This window comes from Balaenoptera ricei, chromosome X (assembly GCF_028023285.1).
Source record: "Balaenoptera ricei isolate mBalRic1 chromosome X, mBalRic1.hap2, whole genome shotgun sequence".
Classification (NCBI taxonomy): domain Eukaryota; kingdom Metazoa; phylum Chordata; class Mammalia; order Artiodactyla; family Balaenopteridae; genus Balaenoptera; species Balaenoptera ricei.
The window spans coordinates 118517957-118539205 of NC_082660.1; the positions used below are offsets into that span (position 1 = coordinate 118517957).

The 21249-nt window shown below is 41.3% G+C and overlaps 1 protein-coding gene across 1 annotated transcript in view; it reads right to left on the reverse strand.

Annotated features, from left to right (window-relative positions):
- Positions 1–21249, reverse strand: part of GPC4 (glypican 4) — a 108630-nt gene that overhangs the window by 26456 nt on the left and 60925 nt on the right. Inside the window, exon 2 of the mRNA XM_059911144.1 lies at positions 9504–9662. Coding sequence (XP_059767127.1) covers positions 9504–9662 — 159 coding nt within the window. The remainder of the gene's footprint in view (positions 1–9503; positions 9663–21249) is intronic.

A 21249-nucleotide genomic window follows, 5' to 3' on the forward strand; every position in this document is an offset into this window, starting at 1 on the left:
TTCCTTATATCTACAATTATTGAAAAAGAAAAAAAAAACCTTTCAAGGCTGGTTTTTATCTTTCTTGGCAGAGTCAAATATTATCCATCTGGGGGGAATATAAATTAAGCCAAAGCTGCTGGAGAATGGTTAAGAAGACCCAAGGCCTTATAAAACTGGGAACAATTCAGCCGAAGGAAATGCTTAATGGCTCTAGCTTCCAATTCTGTGAAATGTCCCAGACATCTACGAGGGTGGAGCAACTCCTGAGTGAAAAACACGGGATGAAGAAATCCAGGGAAGAGATTTTACATGATATTACAACACAGAGTATCATACACAGCACGCGTATATACAAAAAGATCGAGGCAAAGAATCAGGGAAAGGAAAATTGAGAATTAAGCTGCAGGTCAATGCCCCACCCTCCCCATGTATTTCATCTGCATCCTACCAGAAGCACCTCAATGCAAGGGTTGAGCTAGGAGACTGGGAGATTGGGAGTGTTTTCTGGCTCTAACATCTGATTATTCTTAATGTCAGTAGTACCAATTTAACATGGAAAAAACTACTAGAGAGAAAAGGCAAAACCTTTCCATATAAAAGTTTTCTATGTAAGTATCCTGTCTTTCACAAAAAGAAGAACATCATGTACTTCTGGAACTTCTATCCCCCGCCACTCGTCTTGCATCAAATAAACATTCAAAATTCTTGAAACAGGTCAAAAGACCCTCAGTTCTGCTATTAAATGCCATTAGCTACTACTTTATAAACAATCGACTGGCTATTGATTAATGTGCTAGAATGCATTCTAGAATTAACCTGTGATCTGAAGAGACTGGAAGCCCTTTCTATTCAATCCATTTGCTTGGTGCTATAAATTACCCCCTTGTATTTATATTATTAGGAAGCTGCCTTTTACATATAAGAATTAATTTCCTCTTTAATGTGAAGGCTGTATTTCACAGCCCTGGTGTAGCGTGCAAACAGTTAAGTCACCACATCCACAAAATTCCTGAGAAAGAAGTCTCCTGGTACATGCTACAAATCATAGTTCTCACACTGTTAAGAAAACTCAGAGTTATAGCCATCCATTCTTTCACCCAAGATCAAGTACTTGATGAAGAACAGCTAACATAAGCACCTACAAATGGAAGGGGGGAAAAAAAGGAAATTAAGCAAGCATTTTACTGACTGAAACCAAAGACTATCTCCTCCTCTGTCTTGCTTTTTTGGTCAAGTCTGTGTTAAGTCTCTAACAGGCACATTCCTCAGGAGTGCCTGCGAGGGAGGGCATGGTGTACTAAAACGATGTGTACTTGACTAACAATCATCAGCTGTAGCCCAACAATGGTCCTCTCCTAGGAGGAGCAGGCCATTGCCAGCTGAGGCCCTTATTAGGGGCTGTTAGCATATGAAAGGGGGCTAGGGGACCCTGCCACTGTAGGAGCAGCCCTTTCTTCCCAAGGTTACTTCTAGTAGTTAATGCATTTTGAATGCTAATTCTCTCTCCGGACTAACTTGGCCACGGACACACGGTCAGTACGGTAAGGTCCCTTCCCCTGGACCGCATTCCATTTCTAGCAATGGTACTCCCAGCACCAGCTAGCCAAGTCTCTTTAGCACAGCCGAATTCCTTCTCACTGAGAAGGGCCCATGAGGGCATGTTTAAGAAAGCTCTGAGGGAACTTTCCTGGTGGTCCAGTGGTTAAGACTCCACGCTTCCACCTCAGGGGGCATGGGTTCGATCCCTGATCAGGGGAACTAAGATCCCACATGCCACGTGGCCAGCCAAAAAAAAAGAAGAAAAGAATGCTCCAAGGCTGAAGGAGTGTTCCAAGTGCTGCATATACTAACCTCCACGTGGACCTATTGTATGACCTCATACACAAACCTCATAATACAGTCTACCTGCTCATGATCTAATATCAAGAGAAAAATCAGGATGCAAAATGGCACAATCGGTTATGATTCTGATTTGTATGTATGTATATACATTGTCTACCTGACCAAAAAAAGATGAGGTGCACACAGTGGTGTTGGATGGGTGTTAGGGAATCGGCGTGATTTTTTTCAATGTTTCTCAATTTAGTTCACCCCAATTTTGCAGTGACACAATTGGAAAAGTAATCTATCTCATGCTTTCGAAAATGACTTATTTCCCTTTATTCTATTCATCCGACTTAAATGCTGGAGGCTTCGACGCATTTTTTTCTACTTCTTCCAAACTGTCTACAGTGAGCACTGTAATACTGAAAAAAAAAAACCAAACATGGCAAAACACCACCAAAGCAGTTCTTACATTTTTCATTTAAAAATACCGTTTTTTCCTATAAAGTATTCCTTTCAAATTGCAGCAATTTGAAAAATATGGCAAGGTATGAAGAAAACAAAAATGCCCATAATCCCACCATTAAAAGAACAACAATGGTTTATTGAATTTCTTTCCTGCTTTTTCTGTGAAGGTATGTATTGTCACATGGTTGAGGTCATACTGTATTTATACCCTGTTCTCACGTAACACTGTATGCTTAGCAGTTCCGATGTGATTAAAAAGCCTTCAGAAACATCAGTTTTAACAACTGCATACTATGACACCATACGAACAGATCATAATGTAATCATTATGGGACATTTAGGATAATTTCCTATTTTTCATTATTACAAGTAATACTGTGATGAACATTCTTGTACATAAATCTGTATGCAGATCTTTCTTTCCTTGAGATCAAAACCTAGAAGTACAGTTACTGAGTCAAAGGATATGAATGAAGCTATTTGAAACCTCTGATACACTGCCAAACTGACCTCCAGAAAAGGTATGCCCATGTAACATTCCCTGCTCCAGTCCTCTGTATTCTGAAGAGCTTCAGATTCTTGAGGGGGGAGGGGGAGGGGAGGGGGGAGGGGAGGGGGAGGGGGGGAGAGAGAGAGAGAGACCGCGTGCAAAGAGCGCGCAATAGAGATGGGCCAGGACAATGAACAAGAAAGGCCTGACTGGCTTGGGAATTCTCTCAGAGTCACTGCTAGATCAAATAAGCCCTTTTCTTTGCTGGGACAGACAGACGCATGGAAAAAGGGTGAGCAGAGATGATCAACAAGGCTCTCAACTCCCAGGCTCAAAGCACAATGAACAAAAAAATAGATAAAAGCAATTCGGCTCAAGCTCTTCTGTGTATTTACTCGCCTCCAAACAGATCGGCTGCTTCTTGCTGACGCCACGCCTTCTTTAAGAAGCCACAGCTAATAGCAGAGGCCCAAAGAGAGTGTGCTCAGGGCCCCCTGGAAGCTGCACAAGCATTTTCAATGAGACGGCCAATGCTACAGCCACAACCGGCCACACCTGAGATAACAACTCAAAAGGCAGAAAACCTTTGTCAATACAGAAAAGTGTGTGTTTTATCTGAGCTCTTGATTTGATTCCATTAAGCTGGCAGTGGCTTGTTCTCATCACGCTTCACAGAGATTATCAAAGAATTAGCAAAAACACCCAGCGTTTTAGTCTCTTTTGCCTGGAAAGGAAAAAAAAAAAAAAAAAAGAAGGAAAATAGAACTGTAAAGCACAGAGCAGCAGTGCTTTCCAACCAAATCAAACACCCATAGTATGATCTGGAAGGAACACTGCGTTTGCAGGAAGGTCAGAGGCCTCATGTCTTTTTCTGTACTTTCGGGGCTACTCATCCTGCCTGCCGCACTGTAGCAGAGGTTTACAAAAGCTACAAATTTTAAAAAGACATCTTAATGAATGAAATCTGAGGTAAGGATTAAAAAACAACTGTATGTTGTATGTACGTCACACATTTCTATGACACATTTATCTTGAGGATGTCGAAGACTTAAACTAAAGACCCGGGAGGTCTTCACGAGGTCAGTATGGCCGTGCAAAGGACAATAAGAAAACCATGCAGCTGAAAAATGCTTGCAGTCAGGGGTCAGGAAAATTCCAGAAACTTCAGCTTAGCCAACAGCCATGAAGCTTAGTTGGCTATATTTGTCTTTCATGGGCATGGGAATCCGAATGCCTTCAACTTGCTGAGTCTCCACACTGCTGAGCCTACTGGCCTAATGAGGTAATGGCCAGGATGAACCACGGAAAATTTTTAGTCACGGATTAAAACAGAAATTTGGCTCAATATGAAGAGTGGCCACCCTTTCCCTTAAGCTCTCCAGCCCCCTTGTTTTCTATCATTTCACAAAGGCAGGACATGAAGCACTCTTCAGATAGATGGGACAATTATTTCTTTTATGTGCGTTTTAAGCTAATTCAGAACATTTCTACTATTATTCGAGTTAACAAGCTTCAGGCTCATGGGAGGGTTTTCAAAGACCCAGTGAAAGTAGCGGAGGGTTAAGAAATGATAGGAGGAAAATAGAGGGGACCATGCAGACGCCTAATTAACATCTTGTAAGACCTTGCACTGAAGCAGCTGGTCTAGTCACATGTTGAGAAGATTCACAGAATTTGTAGAATTGAAAGGGTCTTTGAGAGAGCACCCAGCTCAACCCCTTCATTTTATGGATGGGAAAACTGAGACCAGTTAATTGCCCCAGGTCACAGTGCGCTCACAGCAGAAACAGGCTGACAACTCAGTGGGCTCTGCCTCCCGGGCAAAGTTGCTACATTTGCTCCTACAATGGCAAATGAAAGTAGTCTTCCCAATGCACTAGCGTCAGACAACATCACTATTTTCTTAAAATTTCTTTTAGAACATGCAAAAACATCTAGCAAATAACTTGATTCTGGGAGTTTGCAAGCAATAATCTATCTTTGTAGTTGTTAACATCATTTTTGCTATGTAATTCAGAAATATATTTAACATGGCAGCTCTAATCTTAATCTATCTGGGTTGTTTGATTTCGCTCTGATTCTTTTAAAAACAACTAGTCTCTCACAAAATGCGACATTTTGGGCAGGGTCTTTATGTTGTGGTCCCCAAACACGGATTATGCCGCACTTCTATTGTTTCTATTCCTTTTGCCAAGCAATTCTTTCAAAGCCCCCTGAACGGAGTATCTGATTAGCATATTCATGAGACAACTGATTCAGCTATGTTAATTAGCAATTCTACTTCAAAAAAAAAGAAAAATTCCCAAAACTGGCCAAGAGGGGGAGCAGCTAGCTCTGTCACTAAAGTTTTCTGACTATGTCTCTAGCCCAGGATAGTCGATTTCTGGTATTGAATATTCTAAGTCAAAGATTAGATGAAGAAGATTAACGTGTAAGAAAATAAAGAGGTGAGTCCTTAAACTCAGAGGCGCAGGTTTAAAATATGGGAAATCTGAGAATTGGGGGGCGGGGGGGGAGGTGCTGCCTAAGGAAGTTCTTCTGTACTTCAGCCAGGTCTGAAAACACACACACGTGCACAGAGTTTACAACTTAAAAACTGGTTTATACACTGTAGAGTCTCTTTAGAGGTGCAAACAATAGAAAATTACATGTGTAGAACAAAAAAGGACCTTAGAGATAAGTGGACTGACTCCAAAATGCCAGCGCTGGCGCTCAGACTGACCAGAGCTCATGGAGGCAGAATGATAATGGGATGCTTTCTGGTAAAAGAAGGCTAATGCCCTAAAAGCCTCGAAACCTTATTTTTATTTGAAAGTTTATTTAAAACAAACAAACAAACAAAAAACCTTGTTCCTGCCTTAGAAAGAAGTGGTATCTCATAAACATGACTGAAGTTTTGATGACAGATGAAGTTGCCTGAGCTCAGGATCACCACGTCAAAGTTATACTGTAAACTTGGAGATGGCAAAAAATGCTCCTCTGACGTACTTTGACCTCCTATGTTCCCATGTGTCCTTTGCTATTTCCTCAGTACTTATCCCCAGCCTTCCTTATGCCACCTTGCTGCCCCATTTTGGTTCTCCAGTCGCCATCTTGTTACTCTGCCTAACTTCCTCCCTTCCATTCACATCAATAACCCAGGGTTTGGCTTTTATACAAGCTTAGACAATTCTTTGACCAAAGCACTCCACCCTTGAATTTCTGAGAGTCACCACAGCCCCTATACAATTTCACTCAACATCGTCTTCAGGCCTTGTGGAGTACTGGCAGGTCATAATTGCCAACCTTAAAAATCAATCAATAGGGCTTCCCTGGTGGCGCAGTGGTTGAGAATCCGCCTGCCAATGCAGGAGACACGGGTTCGGGCCCTGGTCTGGGAAGATCCCACATGCCGCGGAGCAGCTGGGCCCGTGAGCCACAACTACTGAGCCTGCGCGTCTGGAGCCTGTGCTCCGCAACAAGAGAGGCCGCGATAGTGAGAGGCCCGCGCACCGCGATGAAGAGTGGCCCCCACTTGCCGCAACTGGAGAAAGCCCTCGCACAGAAACGAAGACCCAACACAGCCAGAAATATAAAATTAAATAAATAAAAAATTTTTAAAAAAATCAATCAATAAATGCAGCACCCACTTGAGGATTACAGTTTGTTGGACACCAATCAACTGAGATATTACCATATAAAAGCAGTTAATTGTCTCAGAAAGCCTAGCTTGGAGGAAATATGCAAAATATCCCAGCTCTGTTCTGATCTCCAGGCCAAACACATTTAGGCTACGACTCCTTCAAAAAAATTTAAATCTATGCTCCCTACCTTTATTGTCTGTGCCATTGTCTAATTTGAAGTCAGAAGAAACAAGCTGGGGTTTCATCATCATTTTTCATGGGCAGTTTTGAAACTGATAAACAGCGTTAAACACATTTATTGAAGGTGAAGGCTGGTAGGGAAGGGCAAGAGAATCTTTTTCTGTCCTTTTTTTTTTTAATTTTATTTTTTGGCTGCGCTGGGTCTTCTTTGCTGCATGTGGGCTTTCTCTAGTTGTGGCGAGCGGGGGCTACTCTTGGTTGCAGTGTGCGGGCTTCTCATTGCGGTGGCTTCTCTTGTTGCAGAGCATGGGCTCTATGTGCACGGGCTTCAGTAGTTGTGGCACACGGGCTTAGTTGCTCCGTGGCATGTGCGATCTTCCCGGACCAGGGCTCGAACCCGTGTCCCCTGCATTGGCAGGCAGGTTCTTAAGCACTGCACCAACAGGGAAGTCCCTTTCTGTCCTTTTTTAAAAAACGTATGTTAATACTTACTGATAAAACTTCTCTGTGTGGCTTTTTAAAAAGTACACACTGGAATCATATGAATAATGCTATAAAACCATGGGGAGTGAGAAGGGGAAAGAATAGTGAAACTACCAGGCCCACTGGCAAGAGAAATCACTAAATGTCTGTGCACTCCACACCTGGAGGAGACACGTCTAAGAAGAAATGGGGTGATTTGGAGGCAGTGACCTTGGAAGTTGGAAACTGCCTCATCTCCACTGTATCTTGCTACTGACAGGCTAGCCATTTCTAAAGAGCAGGAATTTTCCCTTCTAAGTCCCATTATTAAACCCCCAAGTGGTAATTTTTAAATATCAGCATCTCAGGTTTTCAAAGATGACTGTCTGATTATCTCTCTAAGTTTTCTCCTCAAAGGAAAAGAAATTGCTTCGGTTACTGTCTTGAATGAGAAATGCCATTGTCAAGAGAATACCATTCTTTTCAATAATCATACTGATAATTTAGTGGCCAAGAGACAGAGGTGGTCTAATGATGTCTTTTGCCAATAACACTCATCTTCACGTGGTGTTAACATAGTTAACAGCCTGTGCATTGGGGATTATAGAATAATAAACAGGATATATAGATACATAAATTATTTCCATCCATCCAGGGAAAGGAGATAAAGACTAAACACAACTCCACATACAAAGCATTGGGGGAAATGGGCACAATAAATGGTACACTACATGGAAAATTTTAGTTCAACTACATTACAAATTAAATATGCTTTTGTCAGGGCTTCCCTGGTGGCACAGTGGTTGAGAATCCGCCTGCCAATGCAGGGGACACGGGTTCGATCCCTGGTCCGGGAAGATCCCACATGCCGCGGAGCAACTAGACCCGTGAGCCACAACTACTGAGCCTGCGCTCTAGAGCCCGCGAGCCACAACTACTGAGCCCACGTGCCACAACTACTGAAGCCCGTGCACCTAGAGCCTGTGCTGCACAACAAGAGAAGCCACTGCAATGAGAAGCCCGCGCATCGCAACAAAGAGTAGCCCCCGCTCGCCACAACCAGAGAAAAGCCCGCGCGCAGCAATGAAGACCCAATGCGGCCAAAAATAAAATAAGGAAAATATAAATAAATAAATTTATAAAAAATATATATATAAAAATATGCTTTTGTCGTCTAGCCTGGGAACCGACTAACACATTAAATCAGTTACCACTTTCAAATAACGAATCTCAAAGGCAACATTTGAAATACAACCTGTTCTTTAGCTGGGGGCTGCCTTATCAGCTAGATCAAATCTAATTTAATCCCACTTCTCACCATGGTAATGAGCCCTTTGCAGAAATGCTCAAAGACATTTCACGTCTCAAAAATTTGCCTTGTACTTCTTCACCACACAGAATGTCAGGAAAAGCATGCTTCAAAGGTACTATGTAATTAGAATGGCCTTTACAACAGGTACAAAGGAAATCATTCCTATTAAAATTAAATTTACTTCATAACGACCTGCAGACTGAGTGAACAGCACCAGAGAAAGGAACCCTGAGGTGTTTGGACCCCATACTCTAGTTCTGAAAGTCTGTTATCTATTACATTGCTTCAGATACGATTGAAGTGCCTCTCTTCTGGCTCAGATCGTCTATTTCTTCACTCTGAAAAGAAAGTGTGCATGTGAAAATCTGTGTTTGGCAAAGGGGACTGAAATGGGTTTTCTTGTGGCTTTAACGTGGATTGACCAAAGCTTCAGCTAAAATGAGGCCAGGGATGGTGCTGAACTTAATGAAGACTGGAGCCCAGGAGCTACCTCTGGGTCACTGCTGCATGAGCTTTAATCCTGTGTTCTACAGGGCTTCTAGGAATTCTAGTTGGCTTTGAGGGATCCATTCTGAAATTTAATTTGAAGTCCAGCATCTGCAGAATCTCTGTGGTTATTTTGACTAAGTTTTCAGATGCCTGCTTTTTATTAGGAAGATTTTTCTTTAGTGACTTGTGTCAACAACACTATTGTGTGTTCACCCAAGAATATAAATGAAAGTATTTAAATTAAACTACTTTAATCTCTTTTTTGGCTCCTTGTGACCATATTTCCATAATGGCTACCATACCGTACAGATTCTAGTGTATCTGGAAGGATTCTAGCAATAAAGCTGTAAGGCTAACTTGCCCCTGGGGTCCAGCCAGGAGAGCCTCTTGGGAGAAAACTTGAACACTGAGAGAAGAAAGGCACTTGGGAAAAGCAACTGTACGAACTTCACTGGCAGCTCGTAGATGTGACTTGACTAAAAGGTGTAAGATGAATTCAAGGGAGTTCCCTGGTGGACCAGTGGTTAGGACTCGACGCTTTCACTGCTGTGGCCCAGGTTCAATCTCTGGTCAGGGAACTAAGATCCTGCTAGCCGCATGGCAAAAAGAAAAAAAAGAATTCAAGAACAAAGCAAATATCTACACTTACTTAGACCAAAGTTCCAATACATACCATCAAACTTCTTGTAACGGGACGCAAAGACAGCTTGCAAATGATTGCACTGTTCACTGACCACACTTTTGAAATCATCCTTACTTTGCAGGCTGTACTTCTCCTCCATCTCTTGGGAGCAGCAGGTATAACCCTGGGGACAAATCTTCAAATGATCACCTGGAAGATAAAATGTGGGACAATCAATCTCCATCATCATTCATCAAGTCCAAAACGGAAGAGTTTGATTTAGGTGCACATGCTTGGCTTCATTTCTCTCCGTGATGTTCCTGCAAAGGCCCAGGCATCATGCGTATCTAAGAAGTTTCATTATACTGAAAATATTGATTTCCTTCTTGGAAAAATAAGATAATGAAGCCATCTCCAAGAGACAAAAGAACTTTCTAATCAGGAAGATTGTTATCGTACAGGAGAAATCAGTGTGGCCAGTAAAGACAGTATCATTCAATATCAGTGGAAGGCTCGCATAAATTCTTCGAGATTTTATGCTAAATACTGTGCAAGTCATGCAAATGAGACATAGTTTTTCTAGCTTTGGGAGTTTACACTACAAGAGAGGGTACCGTTAATGAAGAATGATTTGTAAAATACGTGACAACAACCAAGAACTGAGCAAATATATAAGCAATTGATGTGGCAAACAGAGCAAAGGGATAAGTGCATTTCAAGGAGTTGTCAGCCAAGAGGAAAGAATGGAGTCCACGCTGGGATTTGAGTCTATGGTTAAGTCACAAAGGGGGATGTTAAATGATTCTCAGTTTTAAGATTTTCTTGTTCAGCATCTTCTGTACAGATGTTAGACACTATAATATTGACCTTTATGATTGTGTGAGGTGTAGCCACTTGTCCAAATACAGATGAATGGCTTGCAGTAAATGTCGCCTTTAGGTAGCCCTAAGGGCCAAGAAAATGTCAAAGACATGCACACCATCTGCCTCCCCTACACCAACGGCATTCTGTTTGTGGTTTGGACCTGAGGGTTTGGAGAGCTTCTGCCTTGTTCCTCCTCTGTCACAGACCAAAAATTGTGCTTTGAACAGACCACGCCTCTCCCTCATAATGACCAGATATGGCGCCACTCAAAAATAACCCCACCAGGTACTATCACGTTAGTCACACCAATATTCATTTGTGGGGTATAGGTGCCCTCGTATCATTTTCTACAGATGTTTATAAGGATTCACCTTCACTGTTCCTTCTGTTATTGCAGTTCATGTTCCATGACAGACAAAAGGGGTCTGAAAAGACCTAAGGTCTCAGGAACTCAGGAAGGCGTATACTGAAGGCATATGAACCTATCAATGGTAAGTGTGTATAATAAATCAAGGAAGGAGGAATGAAGAGCAAAATCTTTTTAACAACACTAATCATGGATATGAACTGGGCCCGGGAGCCGATGGCCATTGCTGCTTCTTGGCTGTGGGTGCTTAGAGGAAATAAGTCTTCACTTCGGACAGATACCAAAGTAGTTTTGTGGAGGGGGCGGATTTCAAATAACATGGTGTTGGCAATTTATTTGACGAACACTAGTACTGTCAACTGCACAGATGCAAATAATTACATAATCAGATATATTCCTGATCATTCTTCCTTCCTGGCAATTCAAAAGTAGGGAGAGTGTTATTGCCAGACAAAAACGGGTACGCAGCATTAAAGGACTTTTAAAGAAGGGGAGAAGGGAAACATTCTTCAAATAACTTCCTCATCCAGAAACAGCTAAATGCTTCATTTGGCATTTTTGAAACCCTTGGTCAACCGATAATTCTAACAAAGGCGGGGGGTGGTGGGGGAGGCACAGGGAAGAATGTGAAAGCGTTTAGAGCTGTGAGGTTGCCGAACATCTTAGATCTCATTAGTGGAAGAAGCTTAGTTTTCTGGAAACATCTTGTTACAACCAAAAACAAAACTGCCTCTTGACTGGCTTAACAAGTTCACAGCAGGCCTTTGGTACTGGGACACCTAATTAACAAAGCGATATCCAGTTGTCTCCTGGTTTCAGGGTTGAGGATCTCCCCAAACACAATCTTAATACATAAAGTAATACAAAGGACCCCCAACTAGTACAGTACTTGATGTAGCTGTATTAAAGTATCCATATCACTCTCACACACCACAAAGAAAATTAGCTGAAATGCTCACAATGAGAACTCAGGACGTAATGAATTATAATAAGAGAACAGCGGGCTTCCCTGGTGGCGCAGTGGTTGAGAATCTGCCTGCCAATGCAGGGGACACGGGTTCGAGCCCTGGTCTGGGAGGATCCCACATGCCGCGGAGCAACTGGGCCCGTGAGCCACAATTACTGAGCCTGCGCGTCTGGAGCCCGTGCTCCGCAACAAGAGAGGCCACGATAGTGAGAGGCCCGCGCACCGCGATGAAGAGTGGCCCCTGCTTGCCACAACTAGAGAAAGCCCTCGCACAGAAACGAAGACCCGATACAGCCATAAATAAATAAATTAATTAATTAATAAAAATTAAACTTAAAAAAAAAAAGAGAGCAGCTACTTTTTAAAGATTTTCACAGGCTAAAATTAATCACAGGCTGGTTTTCAAGCCCCTGCAAAGATTCGATTGTGGTAATGCACTGAATTTCCAAGGCAAAACAGTTCAGAGTCTGGAAGCGAATCTATATTCACCTAATCTTAACATGGTTCACACATACAATAAACGAAAGGGTCATTCATTGGATCTTATCAAAACAGGCGTCTATGACCAAGGAAAAAAAGCACCCTTTTTTGCACCTCCAATGCACATATGCACAGACACACACACAGAACGTAAAACCAGAAAATTCGAAGAGACAGCAGGAAAGAATACTTTTCTACATATAAGAAGGTGCTAGATGTTGAGAGTTTTAAATTTTTGGCACTGAACAAACACCCTTCAAAAATGGGTCACAGCAATTAAAGTTTTACTGGTGACCGACTGAACTAGCCAGCAGCTAAACAAAAGGCCCGTGCACTCCGCCCACCACCTACCCACCAGGGGCCCTCAGCAGGACCTTCGGGAGTCCTGCTGATATCTGAACACTGGAGCACATTTATTTGTTTTGGCAAAAACTAAGGAAAAAGAGTCCACGTCCATGTTACAGAGAAGACCTTTACAGGAAGACTCTGTCTAATGGTAAAGGCTTGCCTTGTGGAAAGGGTGACAACTGGGTAGATACCTGGCTAATGTTTCTGCTGGCAAAGTCATCTTGCCCTGAGTGCAAACAAGCCACTCCAACGGGCCACTTTTGCCCATCTGAGCCTTGCATATACCACGTATTCTGTCTGTGTTTCTAAAAAGCATTCCTTGAAAATGTAATCTGACATTCTTGCCAAAAGCCCTGTCCAAGACACACTTATGAATTAAATCCCAAGCCACACATGGGCCAGTGGGGATTCAGTGCCGTAACCAGTTTCCGCTGATGAGAAGTTACTAGGAAGGAAAAGGGGACAAGTCTTGGTGCATCTGAAAATGAAACTACAGCTCTGCACTGTACTAAGAACTCTAGCAACTCATTTGATTTTTAAAACTTGAATATTTCTACTGTAACACCAAAAATGGTTTCTATGATTAAAAGCCAGGGCATACGTATCAACGGAAAGACATTCCATTTTGCCTGTTGGAGACTGCTTCTAAAATGCTGTGTCTGAATGAGACATGCTTTTTGTTTCTGGAGATCTCCTCTCAACCTGGTGATCCTGTATACTTCTTATTTAAGAAGGATGTCACAATTTGTTCTTTAGGCTGAAAGCGTTGAGCACAGGGACGACAGGATCCAATGTGGGACAGGAAGATGACAGCCACTGCAGGGGAAGCGATGAGCTCATGCATTTTAAAAAGGGGGGTGGGGGGTGGCCCTAGAGGATTCTGATACATACCCTTCCTGAAGAATTCTAGCTTGAAAGGCTGAAGCATTAGAGCCACAGAAGAACCAGGAATCGAAGTTCATCCAATGGTTTGAGTAAACAGTGGGTTATGATCTACACCCATCATTTGCCTCCTCTATTTCCCTAACTCAACCTCCTGCTTCCGGGCCCTTCTGTGTTCTTCTCCATGGCCCTCTTCTGTCTGCTTTCCACTCTCTTTTCACTCTGCCCATCCTGTTCTCTCTTACCACACTTCACCTCTTCTAACTGCACATAATGTGAAACCGAAGGACTTTTTTGTTTGTTATACTTGTTGAGAGTTCCCTGTTCTTAATTTTAAAAGCAGGTGAATTGAAGGCTTTATGGATTTCTAAGAAAGCACCTAAATTAAGTTGCTTTTTGTACATGGCCCTCGATTAGGGTTTTTCTTTGTGGGTCAGTGGCCCTCAAAAGAAAAAAGGTCCCTTAGCCTTGTCCTCGGAGGCTTGGATGAGAGTCAATGAAGCGTGCTTTTAAAGCTTAACTCTGTGGCATTAAAAACAAAAAAATCACTCGAAAGAGCCAAACTTTTTTCAGTCACACCAGCTCTGTGTAATTTCTCTTTAGTCTTAATATCAATGCCTTCGTTTTTCAAAGCTGAACAAAGACAATCACAATAAATTACTACTCAATCCTGCCGAGTGTGTGGATTGGTTCCTTTTTTTTTTTTTTTTTTGAAGAACTTCAACTCAATAGTTAAAGAAGCAGGCATTGAATATGAGGGATCTAGTCCATCCTTTAACAGGGCTCTGCGGCAGGCAATCTGTAGAACTGTGCTTTCTCATTTTATTTCATTTATTCCTCCCACCAAAGGCTGGCTGTGACGTACAGATGGGGTGCAGATAATGTCCATTTATTTCCAGTTACTCATAACCCACCTGCCCACATTAAATGTTATAAATGGCGGTTACATTCTCAGGCCAGCTCCCAGCCTATTTACTATCAACGTAACTACTTCTAACTGTAACTTCATTTTTTTTCAGCTTAGTATCATATTTTATTGAAGATGCATTTAAAATAACATCCAGATTCATGTCTTTTTTACATAAAAGGACATTTTCTGTCAGTGTCATGTAAAAGATGAGTAAAGGGACATTATTAACATATTTTATAATAAGATTCTCCTTGATACACCATTATACTCCAATTTATTTTTTTCAGTAATATTTCCACATTTTACGTTTATTAAAGCATACATATACTTTGTTTTTTTTATACAGCAGGTTCTTATTAGTTATCCATTTTATACATATTAGTGTATATATGAAAATCCCGATCTCCCAATTTATCTGTAACTTCATTTTGAAGTCCAAGTAGAAACCAAGAAAATGTCTCTCAGATTCTCACACATTTTGGGGGACATGATGATAGGGGAATACTTGTAGTTACCACTAGGGTTTCAACTTTCTATACCTGTAGGAGATAAAGTAAATGTCTTCAGGATTACTCCTCCGGAGTCCTAAATGGAGGAAACAGCAGCCAGAAATTTTTATGGGACACAATGCAGAAAACCCAGGCGTGCCTGCACCAGCACGATTTGGACAGCAAACATTCTCTGTAGCCCAACTCATTTTACCAAAAATGCAACCAAATGCCTTTGGTAAAGAAGAGACACACAAACTGCACGCTAAGGGTGGGGGCTACAGTGAGGGATATTTAAGAATAACAGACTGGAAAGCACTTAGGAAAACTGCCAATGTAAGAGATTCGATTTTGCAATGGCCTTTCATGCAGAAAGGGATTTGGAGAAAACTTAGCTCCTTTTTCGTGTGTGTTTTTTAAAATTTTATTTTGTTGACGTAGAGTTGATTTACAATGTTGTGTTTAATTTCTGCTGTACAGCAAAGTGACTCAGTTATATATATATATATATATATATATATATATATATATATATATTCTTTTTCATATTCTTTTCCATTATGGTTTATCACAGGATATTGAATATATAGTTCCCTGTGCTATAGAGTAGGACCTTATTGTTTATCCATTCTATATATATAATAGTTTGCATCTGCTAATCCCAAACTCCCAATCCTTCCTTCCCCCTTGGCAACCACAAGTTTGTTCTCCACATCTTTGAGTCTGTTTTTGTTTCACAAATAGGTTCATTTGTGTCATCTTTTAGATTCTACATATAAGTGATATCATATGGTATTTATCCTTCTCTTTCTGACTTACTTTACTTCGCTTAGTATGATAATCTCTAGGCCCATCCATGTTTGCTGCAAATGGCATTATTTCGTTCTTTTTAATGGCTGAGTAATAGTCCATTATCTATATCCACCACATCTTCTTAAGCCAATCGTCTGTTGATGGGCACTTGAATTTCTTCCATGTCTTGCTTATTGTAAATAGTGCTGCAATGAACACTGGGGTGCAGGTATCTTTTTGAATTAGAGTTTTCGTCTTTTTCTGGATATATGCCCAGGTGTGGGATTGCTGGATCACATGGCAACTATACTTTTAGTTCTTTGAGGAACCTCCATACTGTTTGCCATAGTGGCTGCACCAATTTACATTCCCACCAATAGTGCAGGAGTTTCCTTTTCTCCACACCGTCTCCAGCACTTATTATTTGTAGACTTTTTAATGATGGCCATTCTGACTGGTGTGAGGTGGTACCTCGTTGTAGTTTTGATTTGCATTTCTCTAATAATTAGAGATGATGAGCATCTTTTCATGTGCCTACTGGCCATCTGTATGTCTTCTTTGGAGAAATGTCTATTTAGGTCTTCTGCCTATTTTTAATTGGGTTGTTTGGTTTTTTGTTATTAAATTGTAGGACCTGTTTTTATATTTTGGAAATTAAGCTTTTGTTCGTCGCGTCATTTGCAAATATTATATCCCAGTCTTTTCATTCTGTTTATGGTTTCCTTTGCTGTGCAAAAGCTTTTAAGTGTCATTAGGCCCCATTTGTTTATTTTTGCTTTTATTTCTGTTGCCGTGGGAGACTGACCTAAGAAAACATTGGTATGATTTATGTCAGACAATGTTTTGCTGTTCTCTTTTAGGAGTTTTATGTTGTCTCATCATTTTGAGTTTATTTTTGTGTATGGTGTGAGGGTGTGTTCTAGCTTTGATTTGCATGTGGTTGTCCAACTTTCCCAACACCACTTGCTGAAGAGAATGTCTTTTCCCCATTGTGTATTCTTGCTTCCTTTGTCGAAGATTAATTGTCCATAGGTGTGTGGGTTTATTTCTGGGCTCTCTATTCTGTTCCATTGATCCGTATGTCTGTTTCTGTGCCAATACCATGCTGTTTTGATTACTGTAGCTTTGTAGTATTGTTTAAAGTCTGGGAGGGTTATGCCTCCAGCTTTGTTCTTTTTCCACAGGATTGCTTTGGCAATTCTGGGTCTTTTATGGTTCCATATAAATTTTAGGATTATTTGTTCTAGTTCTATGGAAAATGTCATGGGTAATTTGATAGGGATTGCATTAAATCTGTAGATTGCTTTGGATAGTATGGCCATTTTAACAATATAATTCTTCCAATCCAAGAGCATGGGATATCTTTCTATTTCTTTGAATCATCTTCAATGTCGTTTATTAATGTTTTGTAGTTCTCAGCATATAATTCTTTTACCTCTTGGTGAAGTTTATCGATACTTAGCTCTTGAAAAGGGGTTTTAAAGAAGTGAATTTAAAAAGCTTCCAAGTACTTGATACTATCTGTGTCTTTTATTCTGTAGGCCTAATGGTAGTCTGGGGATAAGAAGACTGATCTGAAAAAAAAAAAAAAAAAAAAAAAAAGAAGAAGAAGACTGATCTGCGGAGTAAGAAATATGGGTTTGAGTCCCAGCTCTACATGATTCACTGTAGGCTCTTAAAGAAGCCCTTTGTAAAGAAGGAAGCATTATGAATACAGTGCAATTACAAAACCAAGCCAAAAATAAAGAGCATCTATTATACTGATAAGCTACTGCATGAAGTTCTCCAGGAAGAGACTTTTCTGATGACTTGTACTAGGTGAGGCAGAGGGGCCAGGAGAGCAGCACCTTCTTTCTTCCAGCTACTTCAGGGAAATTTCTTATTGGAGGCAGAATTTAGGGGAATAAAGATAGCCAGAAAAGAGAGCATTATCAATTAGGAGTTCAGTGGCATGCGTAAGTGATGGGGAACTGATGACAAGTAAGCACAGACATTTATTTAAAGGGCTTTCAAAAGAAAAGCCTTGGGAGCCTAAGGAGACATGATGACGAGATATAATGTGGTACCCTGGCTGGGATCCTGGAACAGAAAAAGACATTAGGGGAAAACGAAGGAAATCACACAAAAACTTACATCCAAATGTTCATAGCAGCATTATTCAAAACAGCCAAATGTCCAACAATGGATGGATAAACAAAATGAGGTGTATCTGAATAATGAAATGTTATTCAGCCATAAGAAGGAGTGAACTTCTGAAACGTGTTCCAACATGGTGAAATCTGGAAAATACTATGTTAAGTAAGGAGCCACGCACAAAAGTCCACATATTGTATGATACCATTTACATGAAATGTCCAGCCTTGGTCAATCTATAGAGACAGAAGGTGGATTAGTGGTTGCCTGGGGCTGAGAGGGCAGGGTGGTGGGCAGGGGGATGGGAAGTAAGGGAGGGGTTACAGCTAAAAGGTATGAGATTTCTTTCTGGGATAATGAAAATGTTCTAAAATTGATTTTGGTGATAAATGCACAATTCTGTGAGTATATTAAAAGCCACTGTATACTTTAAATGGGTGAATTGTTTGGGATATGAATCATACCTCAATGAAACTGTTAGTAAAAAAAAAAAAAAAGCTAAGGAAATCGGAATAAGATATAGACTTTAGTTAACAATAATGCATCAATATTGGTTTATCAATTGTGACAATGTACCACAGAAATGTAAGATGTTAATAATAGGGGAAACTGGGTTTGGGGTATAGGAAAGCTCTGGGCTATCCTCGCAAATTCTGTAAATCTAACTCTTCTAAGATACATTTTATTTTTTCTTTTTTTAAAAAAAGCAAGCTTTGGACTTCCCTGGTGGCGCACTGGTTAAGAATCCGCCTGCCAATGCAGGGGACACGGGTTCAAGCCCTGGTCCGGGAAGATCCCACATGCCACAGAGCAACTAAGCCCATGCGCCACAATTACTGAGCTTGTGCTCTAGAGCCTGAGAGCCACAACTACTGAGCCCATGCGCCACAACTACTGAAGCCTGCGTGCCTAGAGCCCGTGCTCCACAACAAGAGAAGCCACCACAATGAGAAGCCCCTGCTGGCCGCAACTAGAGAAAGCCCACGCAGCAACGAAGAACCAACACAGCCCAAAAAAAAAAAAAAAAAAAAAATTAAACTTAAAAAAAAAAAAAAAGCAAGCTTCAGTTTTCAAAGTAAAAAGGATCAATATGTGGGGTGGGGGGAGGCTTTCATCAGTATTACATCAAACACTTGACGTAATTCTAATATTGGGGAGCAACATCAAGCTATTACTTGCTGCAGTAATTTTCCTAATCCCTCAATTGCTACTTTACTCTTTTCCTAATTTTTATTTGTTCTGAAGGTAAAACAATTCCTTGCCGTTGGTCTAAAGAGTTACCAAAATAGTTTCTGTTCACTTTCTAGATCTAAATTCATGTAGCCACAAAGTGAGCTAAAATGCAGGTTGCTGTATAACTCCATCCCCTCCAAGCTATCTAAGAACCCCAGGAGGAATATACAATGCTCTGCTTCATGGGAACAAAGAAAGAAAATCTCTAAAGGTTTTTAATAATCCCAGGGGGATGAGGGAATGTATACATTAATCCATCCTTCCTCCCTTGCAAAACAGCAGTGAAATGACTGCACGTAATGTGCTTTGCACATCCGAAGCCTGAAACCATTTGACCTAAACCGTAATAATAAAGCACAGAAATGACAGTCATTATGGAGATGTATGATTTGAGATCACCTACCAATCAGTAGGAGAAATGCAGCCAGTTAGCATTTTGCAAAACCTTGCCAAAATATAGCTCTGGAGGGCTTTGCTACCGATTATTTTTAGGTCCACTAATCCTGCAAGGTAGGCTAGAAGGCCAATCAGAAACACATACATTTCAAAAATCAGCTTTATTGTATTTTTCTAAGAATACTTCGTTTACGTGTAGTTGCAAGAGTTAGGGCTGCTACTTTCAAACTCCACACTTCATTTCAGTGAGCTTGCAACAGCTTTAAAATCCACCTCACATCGAAATCAAGCAGGGCTTTTTATTGCTTTATACTGATAAGCAAATTATGAACCAAAGTTTTTATCTGACAATCTTCAAACTCCATTTTTTTTTTAAAGAATTGACTTTTTTTTTTAATTATTTATTTATTTATTTAATTTATTTATGGCTGTGTTGGGTCTTCATTTCTGTGCGAGGGCTTTCTTCTAGTTGTGGCAAGCGGGGGCCACTCTTCATCACGGTGCGCGGGCCTCTCACTATCGCGACCTCTCTTGTTGTGGAGCACAGGCTCCAGACGCGCAGGCTCAGTAATTGTGGCTCACGGGCCTAGCTGCTCTGCGGCATGTGGGATCTTCCCAGACCAGGGCTCGAACCCGTGTCCCCTGCATTAGCAGGCAGACTCTCAACCACTGCGCCACCAGGGAAGCCCCAAACTCCATTTTAACTGTACCAAAGGTTCACTGAAGAAAGGCACATCAACCAAACTGAGTGAATGACCTGAAATGCATACTCTGACCTTATGTTACTATCACTTTAGAGCACGTAGAGCAACTGCATCTATTTTGCACATTTCCAACCACTTCTTCCAGGTCCAGGACTCAACAGGAATAATAATACTGGCAATTAACCCAAATCTCTTCAACAATTCTGAGGATCCAGTAAATACTACCTAAGCTAATAAAAGGCTCCCGGAAATGTGTTGGTGACTTGGGTTGGGGAGCGAATAGGGGCAAGCAGGAAAAGAAGGAGCTCTCTTACTTGTTTTACAAATAAAGAAGATCTTTCCTGTCAGTGATTCAGGTGCACATACCTGGAGTAGCATCATTTGAGAGTTTCTCTCGAATACTAGTTTACGATCTCCATTGGGCTCGTCATTTAACAGAATGCCTGAGTCCAAATATGCCTGTTTCAAATTCAGCTACAAATAAAAAGTAGCCTAGAGAGGAAACACCATTGGCTAGAACATTTTTTTTCTTTGGTGCCCAACAGTATTTCTTTCTGGAACCTATGTACCCAAGCCAAGTGTCCTAATTACTGGTAGACTGAGGCCTCGTGAGGGCCGTCTCTAAGACAGTGAAGAGACCAGGCTCAGAGGGTCACGGGGATTCCTGGGATGGGAGGGATGCTGGCCCCCAGCATCTTGTCCTTTCTCTGCACCCCTAGTGTACACTCTTACAATGATCCCTGTGAGCATTCTCCTGCGGGCAATCACATCAGACCTCAGAGAAAGTGGAGGAGGAAGGCATCCTCAGAAAAACACTGGAGACATTCCTCTCCTCCTCCTCCCAGGGGTCTGACCGAACACCAGACTTCCAACAGGGAGAGATTTTCCTTATTATCTCCTAATCATCTCTAAAGAAACCCCCAGGAGCCCCATTCTAAGATAACCTGCCACAGCCATTTAGGTTTCACAGCAAGATTGGAAAGGGTCAACAGCTGGGTACCAAGTTTATTCCAAGTGTAGGAGAAAACGCAGTAGGTGGGCGGGGAGGCGCTAATACAAACATTAAATAATGCCTTTCGCTTTATATGCGTGTCACGGGTCATGTGGGTCATGAACATTTTTAACATTGTTTTCTCTTTTTTTATGCCTTTTTTCAGCTTGGGTAACTAGAAAAATAAAAACCCTCCTTAACTTCTCTTTACTCCCCCTTTCATGACATACCTAAAATTCCTC